General features: G+C 39.2%; 1 protein-coding gene across 2 annotated transcripts in view; it reads left to right on the top strand.

Annotated features, from left to right (window-relative positions):
• Positions 1–1660, top strand: part of cdc7 (cell division cycle 7 homolog (S. cerevisiae)) — a 97821-nt gene extending 96161 nt beyond the window's left edge. For both annotated transcript variants that reach the window (XM_043698773.2, XM_043698774.2), the window contains exon 12: positions 237–1660. In XM_043698773.2, the coding sequence (XP_043554708.2) occupies positions 237–643 (407 nt within the window). In that variant the 3' untranslated portion in view covers positions 644–1660. The remainder of the gene's footprint in view (positions 1–236) is intronic.
• The last annotated feature ends 8297 nt before the right edge of the window (positions 1661–9957 follow it).

Consider the following 9957-nt stretch of genomic DNA (forward strand, 5'->3'; position numbering starts at 1 on the left):
CTACTACCTGCAGCAGTGGTCTGTTTGCATATGGTGGCTGAACATTCTACAAAGTTGAAGACCAGATCAGAATGGTAATTAATATTTCTAGCACACCAACTCCTAGTTTAAAGCACTAAATACATTTTAATATAGATTTTTATTAAATGCCATGAAATCTGTCGCTTTTATAATTTCATTGTGTACAAAGTATGCTGCCATACGTCAAAGATTTAACTCACTTGCATTTTTTTTAGGTAAAGCAGTTTCGTGCAGCAAGGAATGTCCAAAATTGGATTTGAAGACTCTGTGTGAAAGACTACGAGGAACAGATTGTTCAAGTAAAAGAAAACCAAACCAAAAAATTGAGCCAAAGGAGAGGTTACAAATTGCTGGCAATGTGCCAGCTCCAACTAGAAAGGATGATGAAAAGTCTGATTCCTTGATATACAAAGAAGAGTTTCACAGCCAACCAAGAAGAATCAAACAGGATATTCAAGGGGACTCTGGTTTCAAAAGCACAGCTAGATCATCAGATATAAAGGGCTGGACTAGAGTTCCAGACCTAGCATATGACCTCCTAGACAGGCTTTTAGATTTGAACCCAGCAACTAGGATAACAGCAGAACAGGCTTTGAAGCACCCATTCTTTGAAGACATATAAGTCATTGGAATATTAAATGATTTGTGTTGCATGTGTGGGATAAGCACAGAATTACATGATTTAGTACTAGCAGGTGCTTATTTAAAGCAGATTTTATTGACTTCAATTCTGAATTTTATACCAATTGAGTTAAATCAGCCAGCCTCCTCTTTCAATCCAGTCATGGAATTTATTTATTTCCTTCATATTCCTGACCACTGCCATTCCCTTGTCCCCTTTCTCCAATCCATTGCTCTCTTTTGAGAGTTTAAAAACAAAGCTGCCTTTTAAACAAACAAGTGCTTCTAATGATTTTAAAAATCATTTTATTTTCCTTCCTAACACTTCTATGGCATACAACAATCCACACAACATGTCGTAGGTCCACTCATTTCAGCCCATGTTCCTGAAGAGCCCACCACCTGGATTGACTGATTTACCGATTCGTGGAGCAGCTGTGGTTGAAACTAACATGAAAACCATATGAAATTCATCTCACCAATGACTTTAATGTGAATGTCAATGTGAATTCTTTTTTTGAAGAACAGCTGGAAGAATTGCACCTAATTGGAAGTTGCATTCTATCAATAATACTGCCCAGTGCTATTTGCATTATTTCACATTTTGTATGTTTTACTTTAAAGTTTTGCCCTTTCAAACTACTGTCTTCAAACAAAATGATGTGGCAGTCTTGCCTACGTCAATAACCATGATATTAAGCACATTCCTCGTCACATCAGTTATAGGTTGCAGTAGCATTTATTAACAGAGAGAGTTATTTGACAGCTTGTGCGAACAGAAGAGAACAAAATTAAAATAAATATTTGTTTATTTCTGAACTGTTGGCGCTCATCTTTATCACTGAATGTAGTGGCATCCTCAATGTTTGTGCAGTTAACTTGTACTTGTTTAGTTTTGTTTTTCCATTTTATAATTTTAAAATTTTGCTTTATAGTTTTGATTAAACCTAACTACCAAAACCGTTTTTATAATTTTGTTTTAGATACCTGGCAAAACATTAAAATGCTTCAAAATGTTTCTTGCTTTTAATTTTTTCATATCCTTTCAAAACATGCTGTATATGCCATTTCTGGCACAGTTTGATTATTCAGCTGTACATAAAAGTGAATCAGAAAAGTAATTCACTTTTGCCAACTACTGCTACTTTTTTTAATTATAAAAGAAGCAATTTCATAACTTTGGTGTACATTTCCCTTCACATTCAAGAACTCTTAAATTTGAGAGATGACATATAAAGTTATTTGTTGGCTAACGCTTGTTTTGGTGACTACAGGCAGTTCATGAATGGATCACATATGAACATGTACTTATGAACAAGATTCCATTTTAATTTTAATAATCCAATGTGACACTTTGCTCGTACTTATGAACAGCTATTTTATCTTGTATTATGTTCCAACTTGTATACAAATTGACCTGGATATTTGTAACCTGGAGACTTGCCTGTATTTTAAATATATTCCAGTCTTTGTTTTTATTTGTAATTTTTAGATGACCCACTGGCCAAGCTTTATTAAATCCTTCTCCCTCTATTCTACTATTTTTGAAAGTGCTTCTGTCCATTCTTCTGCTTCTTATTAAGTCACTTTTCCTAAGCCACTTGTTCTTTCCTCCCTTCCAAACTGCCTTAAGCTCCAAAGTTGTTTTCTGTCACCTTTCTACATTTTCCCATTAAAATCCACTTTCGTCTCCGTTTCCTGCTCAGTAAAGTACCTGCATTGTTTTGTCTGCTTTGGTGGATCTGTAGGGACACAAAAAGTGTTTAACACACACAGCAGTGAATGATGTGCACTACCAGCTGCATCAATCTCAGTACTTGTTAGTGTTTGAGCATAGTGTAGGAACCATGCTTGATGTCAATCACACTTGTCATTCGTTCTGGTTAAGAACTCAAACTAGTGTAGTTCCAGCATATTGAATCTATCAGAATCTATCACTTGATGAAACAAAGGAATCGGTTAAAGTGTGTCTGCTTTAACGCAAGGAGTGTCCGAAATAAGATTGACGAACTTAGAGCATGGATCAGTACTTGGGGCTACGGTGTTGTGGCCATAACGGAGAAGAGGGTTTCACAGGGGCAGGAATGGTTGCTTGATGTTCCAAGATTTAGGACGTTTAAAAAGAACAGGGAGGTTGGTAAAAGAGGAGGGGGTGTAGCATTGCTGATCAGAGAGTGCATCACAGCTAAGAAACAAAGGTTGTTGAGGAAGGTTTGTCTACTGAGTCTGTATGGGTGGAAGTTAGGAACAGCCACCGCAGTGGGTTTTCCTACAGACCACCCCTAATAGCAGGAGAGAGATTGAAGAACTCATAGGCGGACAGATTTTGGAAAAATGCAAAAGTAGCAGGGTTGTGCGTGTTTTCAACTTTTCAATATCAACTGGAACCTCCTCAGTGCAGATGGTTTGGATGGAACCGTTTTTGTCAGGTGTGTACAGGAGGGTTTCCTTACTCAGTATGTAATCTTTGAGGAGAAAGTGAGGTCTGCAGATGCTGGAGATCAGAGCTGAAAATGTGTTGCTGGAAAAGCGCAGCAGGTCAGGCAGCATCCAGGGAACAGGAGAATTGACGTTTCGGGCATAAGCCCTTCTTCAGGAAGCCCTCCTGAAGAAGGGCTTATGCCCGAAACGTCAATTCTCCTGTTCCCTGGATGCTGCCTGACCTGCTGCGCTTTTCCAGCAACACATTTTCAGCTCTTACTCAGTATGTAGACAGACCAGTGAGGGGAGAGGCCATTTTTTATTTGGTGCTCAGCAATGAGCCAGGACAGGTGTCAGATCTCGCAGTGGGAGAATACTTTGGGGACAGTGATCACAACTGCCTCAGATTTGCCATTGCTTTGGAGGGGGAAAGAAGCAGTTACCGAGGGAAGATATTTAATTGGGGAAAAGGAAATTATGACGCTATCAGACAGGAGTTGGGAAGTACAGACTGGGAGCAATTGTTCCACAGGGCACAGCAGACAGTATAGAGGGTGATTGCAGGCTGCAGCGTGACAGAGACAGGATGCAGAGCTGGGCTGAGACATGGTAGATGAAATTCAACCTGGATAAATGCGAAGTGATGCATTTTGGAAGGTCGAAAGCTAATGCTGAATATAGGATCAAAGACAGGATTCTTGGCAGTGTGGAGGAACAGAGGGATCTGGGTGTGCAAGTACATAGATCCCTCAAAGTTGCCACTCAAGTGGATAGGGTTGTTAACAAAGCATATGGTGTTTTGGCTCTCATTAACAGGGGATCTAGTTTAAGAGCTGCGAGGTTTTGCTGCAGCTCTACAAGTCCCTAGTGAGACTACACTTGGAATATTGTGTACAGTTCTGGTTGCCCTACTAGAGGAAAGATACAGAGGCTTTGGAGAGGGTCCAGCCAGGATGCTGGCTGGACTGGAGGGCTTGCCTTATGAAGAAAGGTTGAATAAGCTTGGACATTTCTCTCTGGAGAGAAGGAGGAAGAGAGGGGATCTGATTGAGGTGTTCAAAATAATGAGAGGAATAGAAAGAATAAATAGTCGGAGACTTTTCCTCAGAGCAGGATTGACTGGTACGAGGAGTCATAGATTGAAGCTATTAGGAGGAAGATATAAAGCAGACATCAAAGGTTCTTCACGCAGAGAGCTGTGAATGCATGAAATGCGTTGCCAGCTGTGTGGTGGAAGCAGAGTCATTAGGGACATTTAAGCGACAGCTGGACATGCACATGGATAGCAGTGAGTTGAGGGATGCGTAGGTTAAGTTATTATATTTTACATTAGGGTTAAACCTCGGCACAACATCGTGGGCGAAAGGGCCTGTTTTGTGCTGTACTTTTCTATGTTCTACTATGGCTCAATTATGCATCTCAACACTTTTGGGATTGAGGTAATATAAGGCAAATTGAATAAAAATCTTGCATTTGTCAACATTAGATTATTGTGTTTTTATATTAGAAATTTGAATATCAAGGGATCAAAATTGAACACTTCAATAGGAAACCGATGTTAGGTTGTTGGGATTGTGTTAAAACAACAATTTTATCATAGCACTTTAAGCTTCTTGGGCTGGAACACATCTCCCACACACGCAGACGACAAGCAACATGAATTTGACTGGGACAACACTACCATTATAGGGCAAGCCAAACAAAGAACAGCCAGGGAATTCCTAGAAGCATGGCACTCATCCACAAACTCCATCAACAAACACATCGACCTGGTCCCAATATACCGGCCACTACAGCGGACAGCTGAAACTGACAACCGGAAGCGGCAGGGACAGGCCACTATAAATGTTGGAGGAAGCGCCACAGAAGCGCTTCACAGGGGGCTCCCAAGCACTGAGGATGTCACCTAGACAGGGGACAAAACGTTTGCAACAAAAACTTCCAGCTCGGCGAACAGAACCACAGCATCCTCTCACAAATCAGCAACTGGAATTTAAAATTGTCCTTTCAATCACATTTTCTGAAGTACTCTTCATTGTAGATTTAAAGTCCATAAGATATTTATCCACTTAACAACAGTGTAAAACTACACTCTGGAAAATATTGTAACCTAATTCATGGAATTGCATTTATTAAAACCATGTCATTAACATGTTGACCTTTTCAAGTTGGTCATTAGTCAGCATTTCATTGTGAATGTGTTTTAGTCTCAAATCAAGTTTTCATAAGCAACAGGTGCAGTCAGACTGCATCCATTAGTTTTGCTTCATAAATTTAGGCATAGCGGTGTTGACTTCTCATCCACCCAGAAATTTGCAAGAGAATTTGATTTCTGAGAAAATCAGTGTTATTTCTAGATTTAATCTCTTCCAACTCAGGTTTGGTACAGGAGCCTGTTTTGCTCCAAGATTTGTCATGAAAGTCAACTGGTCACTATTTTTGTGGTTATTTAGCAATGAAATAAAAGCCAAATTGAATCAGAAAATCAAGAGAAAACAGCAGTGGGAAACATATATTCCTAGTGATGATGCAGATTTGCTTTGTTATCCTACTTCCTGAACAATCAATGTTGCAAGAGAGTCTTATGAATTTCCTCCCACATTATTTTTTGGTGCAATGTGTCAGCCAGAAATAAATGCAAGTACCTCTGGTCCAGTGGATGTATCAGAATATACTATTGATGTGCAAAAAATCTTCAAAAGAATGTTATGTAAATAAATTTGAAATAAGTTCCAGGTATTTGGAGCATAATGGGATATTTATAGAAAAGATTTACTTCTGGTAGGAAACGGAAAGAAATGAAATATTGATGTTGGGGATAAGATATCTCCAAACAATACCTACTTGTTTTAAAGAGTTTCCTATTGCTCTGAAGAGGGGTCACTGGACCCAACATATTTACTCTGATTTCTGTTGACAGATGCTGCTAGACCTGCTAAGCTTCTGCAGCAATTTCTGTTTTTGTTTCCTATTGTCTTATGTTCTTCATATATGCTCCAGTATGCTTATTAGAGTTACTTTACATTGTGTATAAGCAGTTGCATGAAATTGGTGTTAAACAATTCCTTTATCCTTGATTGTTTCTATTTTTTTGCTGATTCTTGACTGGTAGTTTTCATAACTGCTCTAATTTTAACGACATGTTCTTCACTTGTGTAGTCAGACAATTTGAGTCATTCAGATACTCCTGATGCATACTTAAGTCTGACACGAAGCATGACAGATATATTTTAAGTGCAAGATGTTTTATCTATTAGCAAATATTTTATAACATCCCCACTCTCAATAGGTCTGAAGATATGTTATTTTACAATTATGGTATTAATATCAAATCCAATCTGACAGCTTATTTGTTAGAGTTTCAGGGGTTTAGTTTTGTCCATATCCCTCTTGAGTGAGTAGCATTGAGATTGCTGTCACCTCCAAAAATTTGTGCCCATCTTTGAATTTGAATCTGTCCATTCTTGCTCCTGTCACTATCAAAGTAGCTCTTACTGAAATTGCAGATTCTATCTTGTGATTTTGGGAGAAAGTAGATTAATCCTCCTCACCCATCTGACTGGAAAGATGATGCAAGAAGGAGGGCTTTAGATTCTTAGGACATTGAGATTGCTTCTGGAGAAGGCAACATTTGTACAAACTGGACAGGTTATACTTAAAGCTGGGACTGAAATCCTCTTGGGAAGTTTTGCCAGTGCTACTAAGAGGACTTTAATTTGGCACAAGTGTGGGAGCCAATAAAGAAATAGCACTAATATAGAGAGTAGAAAGTCAATAGGTGCAATCAGAGTAGAGGTGAAAGTAATGGAGCTTAAATCAGAGTTATTGTGTGTGTCTGTTAGTGTGTGCAGTATAATAAATAAGACTGGGGATTGTGATGTAAAAAAAATTTATGATGACAACAAGTGACCTAGGTCAAGGAAGAGCAGTTAAATATTCCTCAGTATAAAGTTTTCAGAAAAGATTGGGAAAAAGGAGAGGTGAAGTTATTCACTTAGGAGAGTGATGCAGTACTGGGGAAAAAAGAACTTTTAAGGATAGAATCAGTCTGGGTAAAACTAAGAACCAAAAAAAGGTACAATTACATTACTCAGTGTAGTCTATGGTGGGAAGGTAGTAAGGGAGCAAATCTGCAGGGAAATTGGAGATGCCAACATTCTAAAGTAGTTACAATGAGATACTTTTACCCAAATATTGATTTAAATTGTGATAGTCCAAGGAGCGGAGCAAATATCTGGCATTCTTAGATATTACTCAAGAAAGTTTCCAACATCACTATGAATCTAATCCGACAAGAAAAGATGCAATCTTGCACCTGGTTCTTAGAAACTAGATAAGCTAAGTAAATTAAGTATCTGCACTGTGAAGTTTAGGAGATATTGACCATTGTACCATAAGATTTAGGATAATGATGCAAAGGACAATAGGCAATCCAGTGTAAGAATAATTTACTGAGGGAGAGTGCCTTCACTGGGGCAAGAATGGAGCTGGGGCAGATAGACTGGACTAAAGGTTGGTGGGAAAAACCAGCTGAACCTTCAAAAGAAGATGGTTTGTGTACAAATTATATTCCCTCAAAAGAGGAAATGAGTGCAATCAAATCCAGAGTTCCATGTGAACAGGAACAAAATAAAGAAAATGACCCCTAAAAGTAATGGTCATACTTTAAAAATAAGGGGTCACCTGTTCAGAGTAAGAGAAAAAGAAATTCTGAGAGATGAGAATCTTGGAAATTCTCTCCCTCAAAAGTGGATGTAGACACTTTCAATATTTTTAAGGCCAAGCAGATAGATTTTTGAGGACAAAAGATTATTAGGGATTTGCAGGATTATAGAGTTGAGGATAAAACCAGATTAGCTGTGATCTTGTTGAATGGTAGAGCCGGTTTGAAGGATCAAGTAGCCTACCCTTGTTCCTTTATCATGTGTGTGCTTATGACTGGTATCAGGTTGAAAATATAGAGGGCACAGATTTAATTATTTGCAAATGTGACGTGAGAAAGAACTTTTCCACACATATCATAATACACTGCTTGGAAGGATGGTGGAGGTAGGTTCAATTCAAACATTCAAGGGCAATAGAACATTATTTGAATAGAAATAAAGTACTAGGGTTTTGGGAAAGGCAGGAGGTTGGCACTATCATAGTGCTCGTTGGGAGAACCAGTGCAGACGCAACAGACTGAATTGTATCTTCCTGTGCTATAACACTTCTGTGATTCTCAACCCAGTTCTTCCTTGATATGGTTGGCTACACACTGTTGCCAAGTTGGCTAGAACTACATTACAATCGGCTAAACATAACAAAGATGAGTGAGCATTTCAACTGAAGCAAGAAAAAAGACATGGAGCTGGGCAAAGGCAGGTAGGTTTTTTTTTATTGTTATCTCTCTCCATGATGTGGTGTCAAGTCTAACTTTAAAGCTATTTTGGCCTTCGGACATTTTATGATAAAAGCATTGCATTAATGCAACACAGTGTTTCTCTGCATTTAATGGTTTGTTCAGTTGAAATGTCCGAAATGGACATTGGGTTCGCTGGTGAATGGTATTCAGCAGCAGTGATGGAACAATTGCAGGGGTTGTTAGCATGTTCTGAGAGCACATTCGAATCTTTGGTGATGTCCAGAGCTGGGAGAAGAACTAGAAACCTGATTTCCAAATGGTCAGAAAAGTGGCAGTCTTGGAATTTGCTGAAATTAATTGTCGAACTCTGGATTGAGAGGGTGTATGCATTCAGGAGGGAAAAGTTAATACTGAAAGGGATGTGTTGGGTGTTTGAAAAAACTGAAGGCTGGCATAGTATTCTTGGACTCTGAGACAAGGGTGCAGTAGCAATCAGGGACAGCGCAGGGAAAATACTAGGGGCAATGGCAATAGAGTCTCCTGCTCACAAGCACTGGAAACTAGGCTTTGTAAATGTACTCAATTGTATAGAATGAGCCACAACAGCAGCAAACTGTCAGGAAAGCATCATATCACATGAAGCAGGGGCTGAGGACTAGGGATTTGAAGGAAGGAAATTAAGAACCATGGGAAAGTGAGAAGATTTCCCTCCCACTGATTCCAAAGCACAGAGGAAAGAAACTAGTAGCGAAGTAACAAGGTGCAGCACGAATATCTTCTGCCAGCAACAAGGTGACAAATTTCATAACCCTAATATGAATACTTACGGATTTACCATTCCATCCAATGCTCCATCATTCTCAATGAACTCGATGGCAACTGTCTCTCCTCAGTGCGGACTCACTCTATAGATTCACGTTAGACCTCAGAACAGTGGTGTACAGCTACTCATCAAATGCCATTGATCGTGATTTTGAAATCCTAACTTGTCATGCTGTCCTGGGAGAAGGCTAGAAATGCATGCTAAGATTGGCCCCTTGTCCCTTCCAGTTTTATAGAGTGAGGAAGGTGGGTTATAAATCCTCAACTGCAGGCACCAGTTCCTGTAAAAACTGAAGACTGTTCTGTGCTTATAGGTTTTGACAACACCTTTGCACATATTCTCGCATTCTACATTAGAGATCACTAAATTAACCATCCTTGGATAAATGAATACTTGACCTACTGTTTATAACAATCACTAATACAAATGGATGATGCATATCTCCACACCATGCCAACCTCTAGCAATACAGTCCAATGCTACATACAAAAAGCAAATGATCTCAATGAATGTGGGACAGCTAACTGTCAAGGCAAATAATGTATAGTTAAAGAAACATCAGGAGACATGAAGCCCCTTGTGATAGGACAGTCTCCAACTTATCCTAACCTCTCAAAACCAGACTAGCTTCGGGGACACCTGTCAGGAAACAGCCACGCTGTATGTCAATGGACTTTCTACAGCTGTGAACTGTTTTAGTAGTTCATCCCTCTCTTGTAACATCCCA

Source organism: Chiloscyllium plagiosum, unplaced genomic scaffold, assembly GCF_037043375.1.
Source record: "Chiloscyllium plagiosum isolate Xiang-an unplaced genomic scaffold, Cpla_swu_hap1 HiC_scaffold_9, whole genome shotgun sequence".
Classification (NCBI taxonomy): Eukaryota; Metazoa; Chordata; class Chondrichthyes; order Orectolobiformes; family Hemiscylliidae; genus Chiloscyllium; species Chiloscyllium plagiosum.